The sequence below is a fragment of the Acinonyx jubatus genome, chromosome D2 (genome assembly GCF_027475565.1).
Source record: "Acinonyx jubatus isolate Ajub_Pintada_27869175 chromosome D2, VMU_Ajub_asm_v1.0, whole genome shotgun sequence".
Classification (NCBI taxonomy): Eukaryota; Metazoa; Chordata; class Mammalia; order Carnivora; family Felidae; genus Acinonyx; species Acinonyx jubatus.
The window spans coordinates 20,738,630-20,762,167 of NC_069393.1; the positions used below are offsets into that span (position 1 = coordinate 20,738,630).

A 23,538-nucleotide genomic window follows, 5' to 3' on the forward strand; every position below is an offset into this window, starting at 1 on the left:
GTTATGGAGCAGTGCACACAAATCATAAGTATACAGCTCAGCGAATTTTCAGAAAAACTCAATACATCTAGGTAACCAGCACCCCATTTAAGAGACAGAACAGTCCTAGCTCCTTTTGTGTCCTGTCCTTAAGTTTACTTTCTAGGGGTGCCTGGGTGGCTCAGTCAGTGTTGGACTCTTGGCTTTGGCTCAGGTCATGATCTCACGGTTCATGAGTGCATGCCTCCTGTTGGGCTCTGCGCTGACAGTGTGGAGCCTGCTTGGGATTCTCACTCTCTTACTCTCTCTCTGTCACTCCCCTGGTGGTGCACTCTCTCTCTCAAAATAAATAAACTTTAAAAAGAGTTTTAAAAAAAGTCTACTTTCCAAGGCAGACTTTAGTATCTAGAATCAAAGTTAGATGTCCATCAGAATCAACAGGGAAACAATGTTCATTTTCTGACTCAAAGACCAGAAACAAAGAGACAGGTTTTAAGGCTCAATAGGTACATTTTAAAAAATTATCTTTATTTAGGTTTCTGATTCAGCACATGTATCAAAGACTAATCAACATAAAGAAGTAAATAAGACATTAATTGGAAGTCTTACAGCTCTCTAAACTCTGACCAAGTATGTCAAGATTGCCACTATCACCAGAACTCCAACCTAGTCAAGTTGTAAACAAGCTATCATGAACAACATACAGTGTGCACGGAGATGCAGAGGCAAAAGACAATGCTAGCACTTGGCTCTCCTCTCTTCCTTGTTGATGTCTTTCTATTTGACAGTCCGCTTTTGTTTTCCATGCTAAGTTCCAAATGAAGTCCAAAGGCTCAGGGTCAACCTGATCAAACACTCTTCCGGAGGAATGCATTCTCAAACTGTTGTGCCTGCAACTTTGTTTTTGCCAGGATGAAGTTCAGATCGAGATGTACAGTACAATCTCGATGACGGTGCAGACCAAGTCAAGAACTAAAGTTGAGCAGTAACTCGAGTTAAGGCATGAATGCACACACACACACACACATGTGCACACACACAGCACCCACGCGATCATGAATGCAGGATTCCTTCCACTGCCTAATGAGAGACAACCAGAGCTTGGCAGTTAACCGTAACTGCTGAGCATTCTGGAAGATGCTCCTCATTTTATGCTAACAGGTGTGTGTGTATGTTTTTAAAAAAATAGAAAAAAGAAAACAAGAAAAAAACAAAAAAGAAACTAAAAACCCCTTAATCTCTTACAATGGCTCTTGAGCATGGAACTCATGTAGCAGCGTCAATGGCTGGTTCTTTAATAAATTTGGAAATAAAAGGTTGTTTCACTATGTATTTCTTTGGTAGTTATCACTACAAAGTTTTCAGTGTTGGTTACCTATAAGACAAGTACTAGACAGAAGATCAAGTTACACAGAAATGACTCTTCTGTACTGGTAAGATAAAAATATTGCGCTCTCGAAGCACAGTTACTATGCTCTTTCTTGCCTTATTGAGCATCCTCTATAAGCAAGGCTTCGTGCAGGAAAAGTTCATGTCTACCTAACAAAGGGCGATACATACTCTATTTTCCTACAATTGAACAGTTAACAAAAATTCACATTATCAATTATCTCTGGTCAAATCAGTTAGAAGCCAATTACAAAGGGACAGCAGCACTTGGTGTCAAAGCCACATTCTGGTCACACATTCATTCCATGGTTGTGGTATCTCAGGAGCTCAGAATTTAAAACTCCTTTCAATTAACAAAGGAGCAAGTTAAATTAAACCTTAAATACTTCCACCCTCTGCCAAATTTCTAGAATTCTGTCCAGAATGCCAGCATGCTTGATGAGAGAAAGCAGTTCAGAGCCCAGAGAGGTGTCAGGTATTACAGAAGTTAATTTGGTTTTGTATAGAAGGCATGGTAGTCTGGCAACAGAGTACTTATCCTATTAGCAGCACAGTGGTAGCCAAGGGTCTCTGTCAGCAAGACAGGAAAAGGAAGTTACTGAAGCTACTGCTGTTCCCGCCTGCCTTCATGATGGCTACGGATTTTACAAAGGCCTTCGGGGCATCAGTCCAGGGTTACCCTGGGTGAGTGAGCAACAGGAATGGCAGGAACCATATTTAGCCCCAAAGAGAAGAGCCTGAGGTAAGGCAGCTTCCCATGGGTGAGGGGACTCCTGCCTCTACGGGCTTGGGGTCTGAATTTTATGGGTCCCCCATGGCTAAACAATCACTAAGAAATGGCCCTAGCATGTGTACCGCCCATGCGGGACAGGCTCTACGTGGGGTCAAAAACCCTTTAGAAGTACACAAAACAGCATAAATTCAAAATAGTAGTGTTTGTTCTCTCAATTCTGAATGTCTGCAGGGAGAGGCAACAAGATTTATGTTGAAAAGTGCTGTTTGAAGGAGCTGTGGTCTATATTGAAAGGAAATGACTAGTCCAGGGGCACCAGCACTACAGTTCTGCAAAGTCTGAATATCAAGAACCTGTTTCTAAAAGGCATTTGTCAGGAACGGTCTGCTCACGCCAAGTGCTTTCTGTTCACCACATGGCAATGTCTGGACTAGTGTGCTTTCAGGAGGTAACTCAATGGACAGGAAGCAGAGGAAACTCGTTGCTTTATGGACATTCCGATGGGAGTGCAAGCTGCTATTCAACAGCATTGAATTCTATCATCTCACGCAAGACTCTTGTAAACACAGACCACGCTTTTCCTAGGAGAAAAACCAAGAACTGTACCATGAAGGCAAACCTTGTTTGCCCCTTCTCAGAATTCCTCGGAATGGCAATGTACCGGGAGGGACAGCGGGCTGTTGGTGAGATCCCCGGGTTTGATATGACCTCGTCTGATCGAATTAAAAACCTAAAGCCTCAATAATTAAATGCCGAACTTCTTCCCCATATTTGAGAACTGCACTATGATTATGCATATTACGTACACGTTATAAATAACATTTATATAGACCAACTGGGAAGTGAAGTTCTCAGTTCAGGGGTGGAAGCAGGAAGAGGTGAAAAATCCTACTGTTGCTTTTACTCTCAAGTTCTTAAAATGCTAGTCAAACACTATTATCCAACAAGACTTGTTTCATTCTGTAATTCTTAAATATGCATTCGAAGGCAAAAATGGAAGTTTCTATACTGTACACTATTAAATATCTACAATGTCACGGTTCCTTATTTTTAGGAGTGTGTTCAATAAAGAGCTAGCTATTAGAGATGGTTGTCACAAAACAGGGACTCTTAAAAATTACTGATAAATTAATTTTCAGTTCTCTGATTATATCCAACAGATACACATTCTCATCATAAAATATACATTCTCTAGTAAGTTATTTTCATCCACAGCATATATAAATATGCAAACACAAGTGGTAAAAATCACTTTACTACCAAAGTACAAAACAGTAACTGCTGAAAAGCAAAAAATAAAGATGTTGCAAGTATTAAGAAAAGAGTGACTCACAGTGTTCCACTTCAAAGTGAAACCAAACAATTTATTTGTGCTGAATGAATGGAAATAATGTATTCAGAGTATACTTCTTTGTACACTGCACTTGCTTATACTGGGCGATGTAAGCGGTCATCAATGCTAATGTGCTACTTTCTTCTACAACTCTTCTCTTTTCTGCCAAGCAATAAAGTATTCTGTGGCCATTATGCCAAGATATTCCTATAATGTTCATTTCAAATAGTATTTTCTAATATTTTGCACCTTTAAAATATTTGTTCAAACTCTATTTTAGGGGAACACAAAGAATGGAAAGGTAAATAGCTGTTTTTGTTACAATCACATTGCCCTCTGCAGCAGAAATCAAATAGCATGTTCTAACCAGGCATCAAAACCACTGGTTGGTAGGACAACATTTATCGACTCATGTTAGAGGGGCCAGGTCTGGGTAGATTAACACTAAAGATAAGGAAAGAATCACACCTTAATCTACAATAATTATCCATCCCACATGTGGAAAAGGTACAGCCACGTGATCCATCACTTCGGCCTGTTTTACAAGAGAACGGATGTTGACATATACTGAAAAAAACCTATAAAAAGTGTATCTGTAAAAAGCTCTATTAAAGAGTTTATGGTCTTGGGCACTGATCCATCTAACTTTCCATTCTACACCGAAAGCTAGATTTTCAAAGGTCTGAATTGTAGTGCTGAATTACTGGGATGTTTGGTAAACACCATTATAATGGGGGTTGGGGGTGGGATTAACAGCTCAGTAATTTTCTGCAAATTTATGAAAACAAATATAAAAAAGATATCCCTTTTTATTTTACAAACCTAAAAGCCAGGAAAATGAAGCTCTGGGGCCAAGCAAAAATTGCACGCTGCTTCTGAATTACCAAATATTGACTAGCAGATGCTCCAGCCAGGGAATGGACGTACATGTAGATTCAAGTAAAACACTGATGGAAAAAGTCGTCTGTTTAGTGTTGTAGACCCACAACACTGGCTGCGTTTCCGACAAACACTTACAACACAATTAATAGTGAAGCCTAGATAACCTCAGTGCAAATAAGTCAGATCCAAATATGCCAGGGAAGGAAGCCTTTGGCGTCGAGGAGACGGCTCCACTGTACGAGTCCCAACGTGAGATGCAGACCAAGCACATGCATTAAGGCTGGGAGGAGGGGTGCCCCGGATGTTGCGAAGGGGCGGGTTGCGAGGTGGCTGCCGAGGGGGCCGCGGGCTGCATGGGCGGCGGAGGTGGAGGTGGAGGGGGCTGCACTGGGGTCTGTGTGTTGGGAGACGGAGGAGGCGTAGGCCGTTTGAATTTGTCAGGACTGTTGCTTCTCCGTGGTGAAGGCCTCTGTAGACAGGACAGAACAACAGGAGGTCAATCTGGGTCCAGACAGCTCATTTCTAACACAGCCTGACAAGCAGGAGCTAGTGAAAAAGGGGAGCAACAAAGACCAGAAACCAGGGATTTCCTAGTCTATCCCTACTGGTTTCTGAACTACTGATGAAAACAAGGTGGAGTTTGCATCTACACTCACGAAAAAGCTATACATAATTACTATGAAACTTGCATTGACCAAACAATTGGACTTGGGCCCTTCCAGGAGACAGCCCTAGAATTAAAAAACAGCTGTCTCATTCTCCACTTAAATCTTTTCTGTCCATTGTATGTCCCCAAGTTCCTTCCATCACTCAAAGTAAGTTTTCAACCTCCTATGAGCTACAGCTCAACCAAATGTTTCTGCTTTTACATAAAGCCATCAAACCAATAAAAACAACTTCAGAAATACCTTACTGCTTTTCCAGAATAAAAGTCTTCTTTTAAAGATTCCCTTACTGGACATACCCTCACGTCTCTCCTATTCTCAAACCCATTAGCTACATTTCCAACTGCTCTATTAGTCAACTAAATAACCAGGTCTAAAGAAAAAACTCCCGAGTGAAGTCTGAACCAAATGCACTTAAGGTTCCTTCTAATCCCAGGAGAGAAAATTCTGAGTGAAACTAGAAACAAGGCTAATTTCAGAAAGAATACTGGGGATCAGTGAATTGTGAAGATGCAGACATTGTGGCAACCAGCAATGATTCGTTATGGCAAAGAGCCAGCCAGAATCTAATCGAGGCATTGGCCAGAGTTCAAATAACATTTCACAAAGGGCAATTTTTCACAGAAAGTGAAGCTGAAATTTTTGTCTCCCAGGAAGGATTTTACTTTCAACACCAGAACTTAGTAACAAACTGCTGGAAGTCTCTACAGTTTGAAGGTGAACTGACGGTGGGAGGGAGAAGAAAGGTAAATGTCTAAGGGCATCGGGCCTGGTCTCCTGAGGAGGTCCTGTTGCTACCAGCAGCAGGAGTAAAGTGTGGCTTCCTGCCCTATGGCTACTTACTGTGATGCCATGGGATGCTCCCATGTGCTGCACATGAAGACCCGGGGAATTGTAGTAAGACATTCCGGCTCTAGTCAGTGAAGTTGGTGGCGTGAAGCCAACTGTGTGACTTGCATATGATAGACCTGAAATATGACAATAACAAGTATTATTTCAAACTCAATTATCTGCTGTCGTCAACCATCTAGAAGACCTTAAAATGCAAAAGTTCTCCATCACCAATAAAAATGAACACATATGAGAAGAGTGCTGGGCTCACCAAATGGCCTGCTGGGTCAAAGGGGAAATGATAGTCAAGTCCTGGAACAGAACACAGTGCCCAGAGATAGGTCCATGCATAAACGGTCAAATAATCTTCAACAAAGGGGCCAAGAATTCATAATGGGGAAAGCCTAGCTTCTTCACCAAATGGTACGGAGAAAATTGGATATCCACATGCAAAAGAACGAAACTAGACCTCTATCAAACACCATACACAAAAATCAACTCAAAATGGACCAAAGATTCAAACATAAAACCTGAAACTATAAAACCCTGAGAAGAAAACACAGAGGAAAAGCTTCATGACATTGGTCTTAGCAATGATTTCTCAGATGTGACACCAAAAGCACAGCCACAAAAGCAGAAAATAGACAAGTGGGATTATATCAAACTCAAAAGCTTCCAGAACGAAACAGTCAACAGAAAGGGAACATATGGAATATGAGAAAATATTTACAAACCATGTATCAGATAAGGGATTAGTATTCAAAATATATAAAGAACTCCTACAGTTCAATATCAAATAAATAATCCAATTAAAAAATGGGCAAAGGATTTGAGTAGACATTTCTCCAAAGACATACAAATAGTCAAAGGCATATGAAAAGATGCTCAACATCATGCAACCTAATGTTGCAAGAGCAAAGATGTATAAACAACCTAAATGTCCATCAACAGATAAGTGAATAAAGACAACATAGTATATACATACAATGGAATATTACCCAGCCTTTAAAATGAAAGAAATTCTTTTCAAGGAGAACACGGATGAACTTGGAGGACATTATGCTAATATAAGCTAGTCACAGAAGGGCAAATACTGCATGATACCAATTATATGAGGGATTTAAGTCAACTCATAGAGGGAGAATACGGTGGTAGTTGCCAAGGGCTAAGAGTAGAAAGAGAATTATTGCTCAACAGGCATAAAGTTTCAATTATACAAGAAGAGTAAGTTCTGGAGATCTACTGTACAACACTGTGCCTATAGTTATAGTTAAATTTTTGTTAAAAGTAGATCTCATGGTAAGTGTTCTTATCCCAATTAAAAAAAAACAAAACAAAACAAAACCAGACCTTCTTAGGAGTCCAACTAAGATGTAGGGAAGTAGTCAAAAGACAGGAGAAGAAATAAAAATCAAGGAGAAAAACAGAGCAAAGGGGTAAAAATCAGATGCAAGAAAACAGGAAGTGTCAAAAGAGACACCAACAATGAGACAAAACCACTGTGGGTGTGTGTGTAGCTGTTATAAAGGCAAACAAACAAAAAAAAAAACAAAAAATCACCACAGAGAACTTCGCAACTTGAGGATACTCAACAAAGAAAACAGAAGCCCTATATATGTCACTGCTCCCCCAAAGCAGCTGATATTTAGGAAATAAACAACCCCCAGCCCACTATCATGTTCTACATAGTCTCCATCTAGGACCCCAGAATCATCTCCAAAGTGTTTTTAAAATACTCAAGCCCAGACTTTCCTTAGATAGGTCTGGGTTGGGGAACAAACAACTGGGTTTTTCAAATAATCCAAATGTTCAACCTAAGCAGCTCAGGAACTACTGGTCTAGTGGTCTGGGGCATTGCTTATTTATCAGTGAATAAATACAGCTATCTTTACATCTTTGAGTTCCCAGCATCTACCAGGGTTATCCAGCACAGAGTACATCCCATATGAATCAATGGAATGAAAATGGAAACAAAGGGGCAATTCGGGGAGTTTGGGCAGAACAACCTATTTTCAATCACTTTGGTTTTGTTGTTATTTTATTTTAACTTCCATATCGTTAACATACAATGGTGTATTAGTTTCAGGTGTACACTATAGTGATTCAACAACTCCACACATCACCCTGTTCTCATCACAACTGCACTCCTTAATCCCCCCATCACCTATTTCACCAATCTCCAACCAACTTCTCTTCTGATAGCCATCAGTTTGTTCTCTATAGTCTGTTTCTTGGTTTTTGTCTCTTTTTTCCTTTGCTCATTTGTTTTGTTTCTTAAATTCCACATATAAGTGAAATCATACGGTATTTGTCTTTCTCTGACTTATTTCACTTAGCATTATACTCTCTTAGAACCATCCATATCATTGCAAATGGCAAGATTTCATTCCTTTTTATGGCTGAATAATATTACATTGTATGTATATATACCCATCTTCTTTATCCATTCATCAATCGATGGACACTTGGGATGTTTCCATATCTTGGCTATGGTAAATAAGGCTGCTATCAACATAGAGGTGCATGTACACCTCTGAATTAGTGTTTTTGTATTTTTTGGGTACTCAGTAGTACAATTAATGGATCATAAGGTAGTTTTACTTTTAACTTTTTGAGGAACTTCCATACTGTTTTCCACAGAAGCTGCACCAGCTGCATTCCCACCAACAGTGAAAGAGGATTCCTTTTTCTCCACATCCCCTCACCTTTTATTTCTGGTGTTGTTGATTTTATCCATTCTGATAGGTTTGATGTGATCTCTTATTGTAGTTTTTGATTTGCAATTGTTGTGCATCTCTAATAATGAGTGATGTTGAGCATCTGTTCACATGTCTGTTGGTCATCTGTATGTCTTCTCTGGAGAAATGTCTGTTCATATCTTCTACCCATTTTAAATTGGATTATTTGTTTTTTGAGTGTTGAGGTTTTTTTAATTAAAAAATTTTTAATGTTTGTATTAATTTTTGAGAGAGAGACGGAGCAAGTGGGGGAGGGGCAGAGAGAGAGAGAGAGAGAGAGAGAGAGAATATGAATATGGAACAGGCTCCAGGCTCTGAGCTGTCAGCACAGAGCCTGACTCAGGGCTCAAACTCACAAGCCATGAGATCATGACTTGAGCAGAAGTCAGATCCTCAACTGACTGAGCCACCCAGGTGCCCCTGGGTGTTCTTTTATAAGTTCTTTATATATTTTGGATATTGACCCTTTATCGGAAAGGTCATTTGCAAATATCTTCTCCCATTCCATAGGCTGCGTTTTAGTTTTGTTGTTTCCCTTGTGGTGCAGAAGATTTTATTTTGAGGTAGTCCCAATAGTTTATTTTTGCTTTCATTTCACTTGCCTCAGGGGATATAGGATATATCTAGAAAGAAGTTGCTCTTGCCAATATCTGAGACATTATTGCCTACTTTCTCTTCTAGGATTTCTATGGTCTCAGGTCTTACTATTAGGTTTTTAATCCATCTTGAATTTATTTTTGTGTATGGTGTAAGCAAATGGTCCAGTTTCATTCTTTGGCATGCAGCTGTCCAATTTTCCCAACACTGATTTGTTGAAGAGACTTTTTCCCATTGGATATTCTTTCCTGCTTTGTTGAAGATTAACTGACCATATCATTGTGGGTTTACTTCTGGGTTTTCTAATCTGTTTCATTGATCCATGTGTCTATTTTGGGGCCAGTTTTTGATTTTTTGATTACTATACTTTTTTGATTACTATGGCTTTATAATATAACTTGGAAGTCTGGAACTGTGATGCCTCCAGCTTTGCTTTTTCTTTCTCAGATTTGCTTTGGCTAAAAAATACAGGCACTCCACAAACTTGCATGTCATCCTTGTGCAGGGGGCATGCTAATCTCTGTATCATTCCAGGTTTAGTATATGTGCTGCTGAAATGAGTGCCATTTTCAATCACTTTGAATCTAAGATCAGCCAATGGATGTCAAGCGACATGAACTCCACTTAGCCTCTTTTCTGAACTACACAAAAACAAGAAGCTGTTAAGGATGCTTTTTTTTTTTTGGCTTCCATGGCTGAGACATGCAGCCACCAAGCCTACCTTTAGTTGTCTTTTTTATATAAAATAAATAAAGGTTATTTTATTTCTTGGTTTGACCATCAATTAGTGCTATTTCACATGTTTCTATTCCATTTGTGGATCTTGAGTTGACATTTAAAAAATGGAGGGCTTGGGGGCGCCTGGGTGGCTTAGTTGGTTGAGTGTCCGACTTCGGCTCAGGTCAAGATCTCACGGCTTGTGAGTTCGAGCCCCGCATCAGGCTCTGTGCTGACAGCTCAGAGCCTGGTGCCTGCTTTGGATTCTGTGTCTCCCTCTCTCTCTGCCCCTAACCCACTCACATTCTTCTCTCTCAAAAACAAACACAAATAAATAAATAAACAAACAAACAAACAATTTTTAAAAAAATGGAGGGCTAGAGTAAAGTATAAGTCTTTGGAAACTAAGTGATCATGTTTATTTTTAACCACAAGGGCTTTGTTCAGCTGGAGGAGGAAAGAAAAGGTTTTATTTAACCCTAATTCTGTTTCTTATGCAAGTGATGAAATTTAAGAGATAAACTATGGATCCTTATCCCAAGACAGAGAAGCTCATAATAATAATAATAATAATAATAAATATCTAGCCTATTTCGTAGCATTACAAGGTTATTGGTATGTTAAACGCTAATCAAGAATCTTCAAAGACTCCCTGTTGTCTACCTAAGTTGAAGAAAAAAGAATGTCTTCTCTGGCTATTATAAAGGCCTCTGCACTTGGCTCCAAACTATCTCTTGAGTATCAAAGCCCTTGCCCAGCCCCATATCCAATGAAATCAGAATCCATGGGAGCAGGACCCAGAACAGCCTGTGGTTAAGAACCACAGTGACCTTATCACTCTTGATTCTCACCTCTACTGCTCAGTTCACACCAGCCCTTTGCCTGGGATGTCTTCTCTGTACCTTCTCTCATGTCAATCAGGACCTCGATCAGCCTCGGAAGAGGGAAACAGCCCAGACACTCTAGAGCCGACTGTCATATTAGCTCAGACTCTAGTTCTGCCTCTTGGCACCAAGTGACAGTGGACTTCAGATAGATCAACTGTAAAATGAGATTACTGTAGTGGCCTTGTAAGGTTGTTGTGGGGATGAAATGAGTAAATATCACAAAGTGCTCAGAGTGCCTGGCCAACTATGGCCTCATTAAGCTTCAGCTCATTAAGCTCCTTTAAGGCCCATCTCTAAAGTGCTCTAAGCTGGTAGCTCTCTTTGTTTAATCTCTTCTTAAACTATTTTTTTCAATTTTAACTTTTTATTTTGAAACCATTTACCATCCACATGAAGTTGCACACACACTACAGGGGTCCTGTGGGCCCTGCAGCCAGCCTCCCCAGGAACATCTTCCATAAGCACAGCACAGTGTCAACCCAGAACACGAACACAGGTCCACCACTAGTGACCAAGGCAGAGACTTGAGTTGGATTTCATCAGTTTTTATTGTACTCTTCCTGTGTGCATGTGTGTACACAACTCAAAGTAATTTTATCACATGTGTAGATCCAAGTAACTCACCACAACCAGAGGCAAAACTGCTCCAACATCACAAAGAAAGCCGGTCATGCCCATCCTTTCCCTGGTCACACCCTCCCCCTCATCCTACACCCTGGCAATGACTGGTCTGTTCCCCATCACAGTAATGGTGTCACTTTGAGAATGTTCTAGAAATGAAATCGTACATCATATAACCCTTTGAGAATGGCTTTTTTCATCCATAACACTCCCCATGCTCCATCCAAGTTCTCACACGTTATCAGGTTAGTTCCTTTTTACTGCTGAGTAGTAAGTATTCCACAGAGTAGATGTACCACTGTTCAACTACTCAATTTTTACATAAATTCATTATGCTTGGCCTTATAAAGTTTCTTGCAAAGAATTTGTTTATTGTATTTCACCCCCTTCCCCAGGCCCTACTGTTTGTTGATGATAAGCTCTTAGAGGCCAGAGACCAGGTCTTAGTACTTTTTGTTTTCCCTTAAGTTCTAATCATCTTGCATCTGACCCACTAGCCCATGAACACAGTACAGGAGGAGATGGCGTGCCTGGGTGGCTCAGTCAGTTGGGCATCTGACTCTTGATTTTGCCTCAGGTCTGAGCCCCCTGTCAGGCTCCGTGCTAAGCATGGAGTTTGCTTGGGATTTTCTCTTTCTCTCTGCCCTTCTCCCACGCTTGCACAAAAAAACAAAAAACAAAAAACAAACAAAAAAAACAAAAGAAAAAATACAGGATGAGAACACAAATACCTAGGTTGAAAATGCCAACCCCCAAATACCAGTCTACTAAATCGAATACTACGGCTTTTCAAAGTTATTGCTACGATAAATTTCTCTGGCTCTCATAGAAATGCATTAACTAAAGTAAAAATGTTAAGACTTATTTCACTGTCCACAAGCTCAAGGCTGCAAAATTAAAAGATGATTAATTAAAAGCAGTTCATGAGGAAAACTACTAAGCAAAATGAGGCAAATACAAAATATATATAATCTGTATGAAACCACCTCTCCAAAGGAACATTGTAAGAGGAGGGGGGTAGGGAAAGGACACAACTGGAAACACTAAAATATTAACTCCACCTTTGGATAGAGGGATTCTGGACTCTGGAAAGAGGGACTTTATTTCTGCTTATATCCTTCCGATTGTCCCCAAATTTTCTTTAGTATCTTTTTGCTAATGAAAAAAAAAAAATGTAAAACTGGACTAAAGGCAGATATACCTTTTCTTCCTTTTAAGATTATTTTAAATTACAGTTTTAAGAGATTTTAGTTCTACAAATCACACATAAAAACATGGTCTTTGCAAAAACACAGACAATATAGACAGGATTTCCTCTTTAAATCTCCCTAATGTGGCTCTGTCTCCATCCCTCCACCAAGACTGCTCCTGCAATGTCAGCAGTGTTTCTGCTCTGCCAGCTGCAATAACCACTCTCCACTCCTCATTTTACTTGACCTTGGAGAACATCTGATGAAGCTGACCACTCTCTTCTTGTTGAAAGGCTCTGTGAGATCGTATTCCAATTTTTTCCTTCCACTCCCCTGGTAGCCACTTCCCAATCTCCTTTGCCAGTTTTTCCTCCTGAACTTGACCTCTAAATATTGCAGAACTTGACCTCTAAATATTGCAGTTGCTTCAGGATCAGACAGGAGGGTGTTTCTCTGCTCCTTTTATCTATTATGACTAGGTGAGATCTCATCTATTTCTGCAGTTTTTTGTTTGTTAGTTTTGTTTTTTAATTAACTTTTAGGGGCATGTGGGTGGCTTAGGTCAGTTAAGTGCCTAACTTTTGATTTCGGTTCAGGTCATGATCTCACAGTTGCTGAGATTGAGCCCCATGTTGGACTCTGCACTAACAGGGTAGAGCCTGCATAAGATTGTCTCTCTCACTCCCTCTACCCCTCTCCCACTCACACACTCTTTCTCCCTCTCAAAATAAACAAACATTTAAAATAAGTAAGTAAATTCGGCACCTGGGTTGGTCAGTCGGTTGGGCATCCAACTTCGGCTTAGGGCGTGATCTCACGGTTTGTGATTTCGAGCCCCATGTTGGGCTCTGTGCTGACAGCTCAGAGCCTGGAGCCTGCTTTGGATTCTATGTCTCCCTCTCTCTGCCCCTCCCCCACTCGTGCTCTGTCTCTCAAAAATAACATAAACATTAAAAAACTTTAAGTAAGCTTCTAATTTTAGAATAGTTTTAGGTTTACAGAAAAGTGGCAAAAACAGTACAGAGAATTCCTGTATAGACCACACTCTGATTTCCCTATTAACATCTTATGCCAATATGACACATTTTTCACAACTAATAAACCATTACTGATACATTATTAATTATTAATATTATTATTATTAGCTCAGGTCCATACTTTTCTGGACTTCCTGAGGTTTTACCTAATGTCCTTTTTCTTGTTCCAGGACCCCATTTAGGATGACACTTTATATTTAATTGCCATGTCTCCTTAGGCTCCTCTTGGCTGAGACTGTTCCTCAATTTTCCCTGTTTTTGAGGAGCTTGTTAGATTTGGGGTATACTGATGAGGTATTTTATAGACAGACTATCCTTCAATCTGGATGTGTCTGATGTTTTCCACATGGCTCAGCTGGGGTTACGGGTGTTGACAGAGTAAGACCACAGAGGTGAAATGCTATTTTCACATCAAGGATACACACTCCCGACAAGGCTCCCCATTGTCGATGTGGACCCCGATGGCCTGGCTGAGGTCACATATGTCAGGTTCCTCCATGGTAAGGTTACTCTTTTTGTCCCCTTTTCCATACTTATTCTTTGGAAGGAAGACCTTATGTGCAGCCCACGCTTAAAAGAGTGAAGAGTTATTTCCACTGCCTTAACAATAGAGTATCCAAAAATTATTTGGAATTCTTCTGTATGGGAGATTTGTCTCTTCTCCCTATTTACTTATTCAGTCACTTATTTATATTAGTATGAACTCATGGATGTTTGTTTTATGTTTGGGTTATAACCCAGCATGACATTATTTCTTGTGTTGCTCCAACGGTTCCAGCTTTGGCCTCAGGGAGCTCTTTTGGTTGGCTCCTGGGTCTCTTTCACATACCTTCATCTTGTTTTTTTGAGCACCTCCTTACTTGGCAGCATTATCAGATTTTTCAGGTTCATCCTGCATATCCCCTTCTCTAAGCCCTAGAAACATCCAGTTCTTTTCATTGGAGAATGGAATTAAAAACCAAGATCTGAGCAGTGAGTATGCTTGTTGCTACTGGGGTGTAGACCCTTTTTCAAACTTCCTTAGTCCCCATCTCTGATTTAGGCACATCAAAATATGCTAATTGGAAGTGTCTTTTGTCAGCCTGCATCAAATAATGGACAACCTGAAAGATAACTGTTGACAAGTAATACTCTGCTCATATATAATCCACATATGTAACACCACATATTATTAAAAGGATCTTTCGTAAATTCTAGGAAATACACTTTTCAGTCAAACTGAAAGAGAACTTAAAACATTTCAACAACTTGATGAAACCCGAGATTGCCAATGTTAATCAGAAATGGTAAAGGAAGAAACGAGCCAAAACGCTTAGCATGGAAATGGAAACTATTTTTATGAATAATGTAATTCTACTAAGAAAGTGATTACAGATTCTTAATACAAAGAACCACAACTTCTTCCAATAAAAACTAAATTGAAAAGCAAACTTGAAAATTCACGTTTTGCTGATGAACTATGTATGGGACAGCAAGGGACTAGATTAGGAGTAATTCTGCTGCCAAGTACGAGATAAAATCAACTTCGATGATATTATCGAGTTTAAAATAAGACACACATGTTCTTCTCACTTAGGCTGGCTGAAAGAAAAAAAAAAATCTAGGTGTTACTTATTACTTAGTTTAAGGAAAAAGCAAATGGCTTATCTATACAGGCACGTCCCACACTACAGGGACAGGTGCAGTGACAGTCAAAATTATGTACACAGAGTAAGATCTTCCTATAGAAGATCTGTTACAATAGAAGTTAATATTCCCAGCCAAGGTCTGACTTTTGCTTTTTTTTTAATTCAATGACCACATTAGGTTTAATGAATTGGAAAATACATGTCTCTAAGGATTTCTTCAGGTTTAAATAAATCAAACAGAAGGCTAAATTATACTTCATATGAATCAACATCACCATCAACTATAAAAGCTACCCCCATCTTGCTTCTTCCTAATGCATGCCTTCCTTTTATATCAATAAATCAGAAGGCAAAGACTTTTATCATGGTAATGAAACCCAAGCATTATTTGGGGAGAACTGAGAGGAAGCAAGGCAGAGGAGCTTTCGGAGAGATTTAAAGGCCATGAGAGAACAGGAGAAACAGATTCCAGAACATCCTTTTGGGCAAGAACAAGGGGGAGATGATCATGCATTGATCTATGATACGAAGTCCTTTTGGTTTGCAAACAGCTCCTCTTTACCCTGCCTGAACCAGATAAAAGTTGTCATGCTTTGTGCTGGACATTCTTTTGATTTCTCCTCTTAAAAAACAAACAAAAAAAGGTCACAGCAGTATAGCACAGGGCTGAGATCCTAACCTCACAGCATGTCTGTGGCAACTGTGCATTACTGTAGCATTTCCCCTCATCCACCTGAAGGGCATTCCTCTTTGTCAGTGTTGCAACAGACAAGGTGAGGCTGTACCTAACATGTAGCTGTTTTACTTTCCAAAACCACAAAGCCTTTCCTGTGCCACTCTTCCAAGCAGGCACCTCGCGTTATTCTGCTGTGAAACTCCTCCCCCCGACACGCTTTTTCCCCAACTCTGTTTAAAATCTGTTTACCAGCAAGGACAAGAAACTCAGACTCGTCCCCTCGGTCACAAGACACAATCCTTTGGCTTGCTACATTTTCTTTCCTCCCTCCGCTCCACTCACCCACCCCCGCCCCCGGCTTCCTCTTTCTTCCTTGCTGGATCATTTACTTGCCCTCCTGGCCCGAGAGCCCCACGCTGTTCTGGTTCTGAGCCAGAGACCCTGGGGGGAGAGAGTTTTCGGGGTCAGATGAAGACAAGCACGCCTTTGAGGGAAAGGCTTCTGAGCAGCAAAGCCAGATGCAGAAGCAAAGCCAAAAGCAAGTCCAGTTCCTTCTTGCATGGCCTGCCTACTAGGGCCCGGTCCCACTCACCCATCAGTGGGACTATCAGGAGGCAGCTTGTGCTCAAAAGAATACAAGCTTTGGAAATAAGAGCCACCCTGCCTTGCAATTTCCTTGGATCTAAGACCAATAGCCAATGAATTTCTGAATCACTGCTTCCTCAATTTTAACATGAGAAAAATGATGCCTACATGAACTATTCTGAGGATAAAATGAGATAACGTACGTACAACATAACAATAGAACCCACAGGAGATATGCTATGATCCATCTTAGAAAACATCTATCCATGCTTTGTCAATCCACAGGCACTTAAAATCAGTCTAAGACCGTCTTTTTAAAAAGAATTTTTGGAGTTAAATTCTTTTTAAACAACAACAAACAATCTAAAAACACTAGCTGGCACAATAAAATTTATGCTTAAAAATTTCAGATTAAAACTCAGTCTTGATAGTGATTTGTTTTAGATGTTTCTGAAAAACACAGGACCATTCACCCTCTGTTTACAAGATTTTTACATGCTGGAGGGGAACATATTTGGAGATGCCTATTAGATGTCCCAGATATCAGTCACAGAGGTAGCTGAGGATGTGTACTTACCGGGTGATATAGGCCTGCTGGAACTTGGAGAAGGTGTGTAAGGGATCGGGCTGGACACAGTGCGAGGTCTTAATCCTTGTGCAGACATCTCATTAAAATACCTAAGAGGAGAGGGGGGAGATTATCAGAACTGTCTGCACTTCAGTAGTTCCTATGAGAAAATGTTGGGGGTTCATATTTTGAGGTCAAACTCGGGGTATTTAGAGAGTGATGTACAAAGCTAGGAGACATGTATACAGTGGACTTGGGGGTCACACAGCTCCACCGCTTGGCAAAGCCCTCTCTCTAGGGGTACGGGCTAGGGAATCTGGAATGCTCTAGCTCCAGGTGGAGGCTTGCCAACAGAACTGCTCCAGTCAACAGAGAGGACTGGGCTTTCCTTCCTCACACACCAGCTATGTAGAAGTCTACCTCCGCTACCCCAAGAATTACAGACACATCCATGCTTTAATGGCTACACTTAAATTATTATTTGAAACTCAAAACCAAACAAGCCCTCTAAGATTTATGTCATCGAATCAAAGCCTAAAGATGATGGTATTCCCAAGAACTGGAAGTCAGCCATTTACAAGACAAGCTTTGCTTAACAAACAGTCACACGCTAGAATGTAGTAACAGACACTAGCACGGCACATGTACCGCAGCCACACCTGACCACACCATTCCTCCTGGATGTGGAAGTCACATCAGACCTGAGAACACTCAGGCATGATTGTTAGGGAAGTCAGCCTTTATGCTGTGAATAAGCACAGAATGCTGACAAGGAGAGATTTCTGCTTGAGAGACTTCCCAGTAAGCTACCCTTCAGAGGCCATACAGCCAAAGGAAGAAATGGCCGTGTGTGCAGACATCTTTACGCCAGGGAAGATCTCGGCCCTGATTGTCAGTTTATGAGAACATGAACACAGCCATTTCCATGCTGGTTTATGTGGCTTAAAGAAAACCAGGCTCCGAAATTTCACATACATCTCTCAGCTACCCACTGTTGACTCTTCCTGCCCCTCCAGGGCAGCCCACCGTGGTGGCACCTACATCCTGCTCGGCAATGAAAAACACCTCTTCATCTTTAAGAATAAACAACTTGGAGACATCTCAAGTTTCCAACTATTTTCTTTCTCTCAAATGTGACATTGTCATTCCTAGTTCAGTATACAATATAGCTGCTCAACTAAGACTACTACTACCAAGTAGTAACTTTGAAAAGACCTTTTTTTTTTTTTTCGGTCTGTGATTAAGGAAAATGGTCAATGCTCTTCACTTCCCCATCCTCAGCATCTACTTGGATGTGGCGGTGGCACCACGGCGAGCGCGAGCCATCTCCTTCCACATCCAGCAGGATGCGAAGGGAGACCTCTCGGGGCCTGGTTTCCTTTATTTTTCCACAAGGCTCAGAGGACGTGCACACCTTTCATCATCCATTTCCAGGCTGGACTCGCTCTCAGAGAGCTGCCGACAGAGGGCTTCCCTTCTCTCCATCTCCCTCTGCAGCTTCCTCTGCAGCCGTAAGTTCTCTTCCCGCATGTGGCGCTCCTCCTCCAGATACTGCGCCATCTTCTCGGAATCTGAAAGGCCAGAGCTCTCCATTAGACCACGGCCAGAGCAGGCGCCGTCACACCGCGACGTGTACTGTGAAGGCCGCCCAGCAGCAATGCTGAGGCAGCGGCTCTCCCCCACCCCTACCCTCTCGCCCGGGGAGATCTGGATCTAAGGCTTCCCCTTCGTGTTGAAGTTTACCCACGGTTTGCATTAAGAAAAACACAAGCATACAAAGCGGCACTCGGAGTGGTTAGGCACCTTCACTCCCACTTACTTGCCTTCTAAAGTGATGTTTGTGGAAGAGGAAATGGTGGAGCTGGAGCCAAGTAAGGGCGATGCTGGAGCCGAGGGGGGAGGGGGCCAGCCAGGGAAATTGCGTCAGCCCTGCGCCCCCCTCAAGGAGGCACCAATTCTGCTGCCCCTCAGCTCCAGACACAGAGGGAGCCCATCAGCCTGTTAGCACACCAGTGAGAACCAGGCTACTAGAACACGCAGTAGGTTAGAATTCTCTTTATAAAAATAGAAATTGACGCAGTGAATAGCTTTAGATGAATATGTCACGTCTAACTTTCCACGTGTGTGTGACTCTACTTCCCTGACTCATGCACAGCCCGAGTCAGACGGCAGGTACAGACCCGTGTGCAGGTAGGCTCCAGGGACGGAGTCCTGCTTATGACAAATTCCTGTTCCTCAGGAGCTGCCCCACTGAGCGAGGCCTCTGCTACAGTACCTGTCTCCTGGACCAGGGTCAATTAGCCTCAGGGCTAGATGGAACCAAGCCAAGCCCATCAGATTCTCCATACAGAAATCTGAAATGTGGAACTGACATGTTCATGGGGCTCTACAATGTCCTTGTGCTGAATTCTCTGGAGCTTTCACAACCCCCGCCCTTCTGAGATCACTCTGTGCAGGACTGTGGGGTACTTTCTGGCACCATTCCAATTAACAGTAAAACGTGACCACCCCCAGCCCTTTGCTGGTTTACATCTGACAGAATGTGTTTGTTACTAAGTCACCAAAATAATGTTAACACAAAATGTAGGGTCAACCCATCTTCTTGCTTCCATCCTTTTTCCCTCCCTCAGGCAATGAACATCCTGGGAAAAATAAAATCTCCACCTATTTCTCATTTCTAAAAAATAGCTACAAACTCAGAGCGGTCATGGTCATGCTGAGGAAACAGTCCTATAAACTATTGCTCCATATTACTAGCCCACTCCAAATTTAAGAAGGAAGGAAGGTGTGGAATGCCACAATGACCACCTCTTCCCCACAAAGTGACCCTACTTCAACTCTCCAGTCCAAATTACTTTCAGTTTTAAATACTTCTATGAAGTTCTGATGTTTTAGCAAATAATGACTTTTGATGCTAAGTATTCAATGATTTCTAAGACCACATCATTACAGAACATACAAAAGTTCTTGAATACCCTTATTTTAGAAATCCAAATAAAAATACCAAAATTATTAAACAGTTATGTGCACTAAACACTAAATCCCTCAGTTGTTTTCAATATAACCAGAAACCCTGCTGTCTAATCCAGATGCAAAAATCTCTTTAATTGAAGGCATGCTGGGAAAATATTTACAAAGTACACTTTTAATATAAATGATTTAAATTATTTCATCCCAAATATGCAAGCATGCAGAATTTTTCACTAGCTCTACAGGAAGCACTAGATTGGCCCCTTGGAGTATTATTGTTTCTAGAACAAGAGGGATGGCTGTTGGAGCAAGTTGCCTTTCTTTTCCATAAATAGGAAAGCTTCAGAGAACTGAGGATTTATGAGGCTTCAAGAACAATCATTTAAGAGAAACACTGTCTTTCAGATGCAATCCTTTAGCATCCGAGGAAATCAGCAGGGGAATACTTAATAATCTATACACAAGAACATCAGTCAGCAGGAGTGATGGCTGGAGGACTTTCATGGCAGTTGGGCAATTAACCCAGAAGCTAGAGGACAGAGAAAGCACCAGGCCCAACACCTCTGAGTGTTACAGTGCTAGCCGCAGATGGCTGACACCACGGTATTCCTTGGGTGCCCTCTGCTGGCACACCACCACACTGGATTTCAAGAGACTGGATTTCCTCCCATGAGTGAGTCACCACCCTCTCACCCTCTCTCACAGAGTTCCCAGGACTCAGGGGGCACAGTCGATGCTTCCCCCATTTTCAGCCATCTTGGAACACTTAGTCACAAAGTTAGCATCAATAGAGGATGACTTCCAGACAGGCTCCAAAGAGGCAGTTTCCATATGATCCAAAGGTAGCCTGTACATTTTGCATCCCTTTCAAGTTTACACTTTTAGAAAATGCTGATGCCCAGATCCTACCCCAAACAAATCTGAATCCTGAGGATAAAGCCTCTCCACTGGGATACTGAAAAGCCCCCAAGGGATTTTCATGTTTATCCAGAGCTGAAGAACTATTGGGAGAGAGGTTCAAGTTTTGACACTGCTGGACTTGGAGGGTAAGGAGCCAACTGTCCCAGCAGCATGGCAGAGAGGTGGGGTATCTGACCTCTGCAGGATGAAGGAAAGTCACTAACTCATCTTCTCAACCAATCCAGACCAAATGTGAGCAGCAGGGAGCCACACGCCCCTTCTTCCATTCAGCTTTCTCTGCCCTCATGAAATTGAAATAGCACTTATGGATGCTCCTGTAGTCATCTGCAGTCTCTTCAAAGACCAAATAGTGCCGTAGGAAGAAAGTTATGGGAATGAAAAATTCTTCCCCAATTTCTTCTAAAAGTTTTGTCTGGGGCATAAGTATACATGAGAAAGAACTGTAAACTGACAGCACTGGAGGAAGTTCAGAAAGGGGCTAAAAGACATCTGACACACCAAAAACTCAAAAGATATCCTAACATAACTAGTATTTGAAAACTGATTTGTTTTCATGAAATATATGTAGTGGTTTTCAACCCGAGGTACACATCAGAATTCTTTGTATTAAAACAAATGGAGGACCAGGTTGTACTCCTAGAGTAAGCCCAGAGTCCTGTATGAGGTTAGACAGAATAATGGACCCCCAAAAGATGTCCACATCCTAATCCCTGAAGCCTGGGATTATGTCACCTTACATGGCAAAAGGGACTTGGTAGCTGTGACGAAGTTAAGGACCTTGGGGTGGGAATTTATCGTGGATTATCTGGCTGGGCCCAAGGTAATCAAAGGGTCCTTGTAAGAAGGAGGCAGGGGAGCAGGAGTGAAAAGATACAATCCTAGATGCAGGTAGAAGTGATGCCAATGTAAGAAGGAACTATGACCCAAAAGTACAGGCAGCTTCTAGAAGCTGGAAAAAAACAAGGAAACAGAGTCTCTCTAGAGCCTTTTACCAGAAACCAGCCCTGCTGACAGCCTGAGTTTAGCCCAGTGAGAGATATCTTGGACTATAGACCTCCAGAACTGAAAGGTAATATATTTGTGTTGTTTTAAGCTACTAAATTTGCAGTCATTTGTTACAGCAACAAGAGGAAATGAACATTGTTTTTTAAAGGTTCCAAGGATGATCCTGAGTCACCATCCCAGATGCACTACTGGACTAGAATCTGCAGTGAACTTTAGAGAAGACAATGTTAAGGTATGAATCACCAAAATTTTAAATGCACATTCACGTGACTCAACAAATCCACTTCTGGAGTTTCTCCTGAAGATGCTCTTGCTCAGGTATCAAATGTGTGGACACAGATGTCCACTGTGGTTGCAGCATCACAACTGGTGTTAACTAAATTATGGTATAAGGTATCCAAGGGCGATGTACTCCAAGATCCCATAGTGGATGCCTGAAACCAAGGAGGGCACCAAACCCTACATATACTAGGTGTTTTCCTCAATATACACACCTATGATAAAGTTTAATTTCTAAATTAGGCACAGTAAGAGGTCAACAAAGTAATAACAAAATAGAACAATTTATAATAACAATTATAGCTACATGAAGTTGTCTCCGTCTCTCTTGTAGGGAGGGCAGGCCACCCAAGATGGGCCACTTTGGCACGAACATTATTTTGAAGTAAAAGCAATCCAAACCCAGCAGATTTAGGAAAAGCTCTTTACCTTCCCCTCCAATGCCTGCTTGTACCAGAAAGAGAGCTATAAATAGAGATTCCTCTTTACCTAAGAAACTTCTCTACATAATAGGGCTTTGTTTTCCAAACATCTCCTCTCACCTTCCTTCTGATGGTCTGTCTCTCCTTTGTATCTTCAGAACCCTCCTCCCTTTGTCCAAATAAGCTTCATGTTGCCTGTAGATTTCCCATATGTATGCTATTAAATTTGATTTTCTCCTGTTAATCTGTCTCATGTCAATTTGATTCTTAGTCCGACTAGAAGGACCTTGAAGGGCAAGGGAAGGTCTTCGTCTCTGACACTCTCAAAATATCTTACTGTGCGTACTCACCCTTCTTGTGATGATGTGACATGATAAAATGCCTACATGAGGAGATGGAAGTGAGGTGAATGACACAGGCATGTGACATATCATCAGGCTACTACTGACCTTCTGATGCTAAGTCAGGAGGAGAACCATCTGCCTCTGGACTGCAGTTGACCACAGGTAATGGACACCACGGGAAGTGAAACTGGGGGTACGGGGGCACTAGTGTACCAATTAACCAAATACCAAGCATCCTTTTAGAAAAGGAGTAAGACATCTCTATGTATTAGCAAGGAAAAAATTACGAGATACAGTAAGTAAAAAAAAGAAAAATACAAGAGTGTGTTCATTGTGCTACTTTTTGTATAAAATAAGTTTATCTGGAAGAAGAAATAAATAAAAACTGTGTAATTGTGAGACCTGGGTGGTTGGGGTCAGGGATGAGAAGGACAGCTACTTTTCCCTGCATACCTTTCACTACAAGGTCTATTCAGACCCACATGAGCAACCCAACTGCATAAACAGGAGAAGCCCAAGCAAATACACAGTGCCCTAGGCA

At 41.4% G+C, this 23,538-nt stretch overlaps 1 protein-coding gene and 1 non-coding gene across 3 annotated transcripts in view; both read right to left on the bottom strand.

Moving 5' to 3' along the window:
- Positions 1 to 486: 486 nt before the first annotated feature.
- The window catches only part of CCDC6 (coiled-coil domain containing 6), a 108,615-nt gene continuing 85,563 nt past the window's right edge, over positions 487 to 23,538 (bottom strand). Inside the window, exons 6-9 of one of the 2 annotated variants that reach the window (XM_015088349.3) lie at positions 18,471 to 18,627; positions 17,066 to 17,166; positions 5,825 to 5,949; positions 487 to 4,785 (exon numbers count right to left, since the gene is read on the bottom strand). In XM_015088349.3, coding sequence (XP_014943835.2) covers positions 4,591 to 4,785; positions 5,825 to 5,949; positions 17,066 to 17,166; positions 18,471 to 18,627 — 578 coding nt within the window. In that variant the 3' untranslated portion in view covers positions 487 to 4,590. Of the gene's footprint in view, positions 4,786 to 5,824; positions 5,950 to 14,911; positions 15,181 to 17,065; positions 17,167 to 18,470; positions 18,628 to 23,538 lie in introns of those variants that run through there. The other variant, XM_053207652.1, reaches the window with a different exon arrangement.
- On the bottom strand, positions 9,608 to 9,711 carry LOC113600430 (U6 spliceosomal RNA). The gene has a single exon (XR_003421424.1). It is a non-coding gene; the product is annotated as a U6 spliceosomal RNA (small nuclear RNA).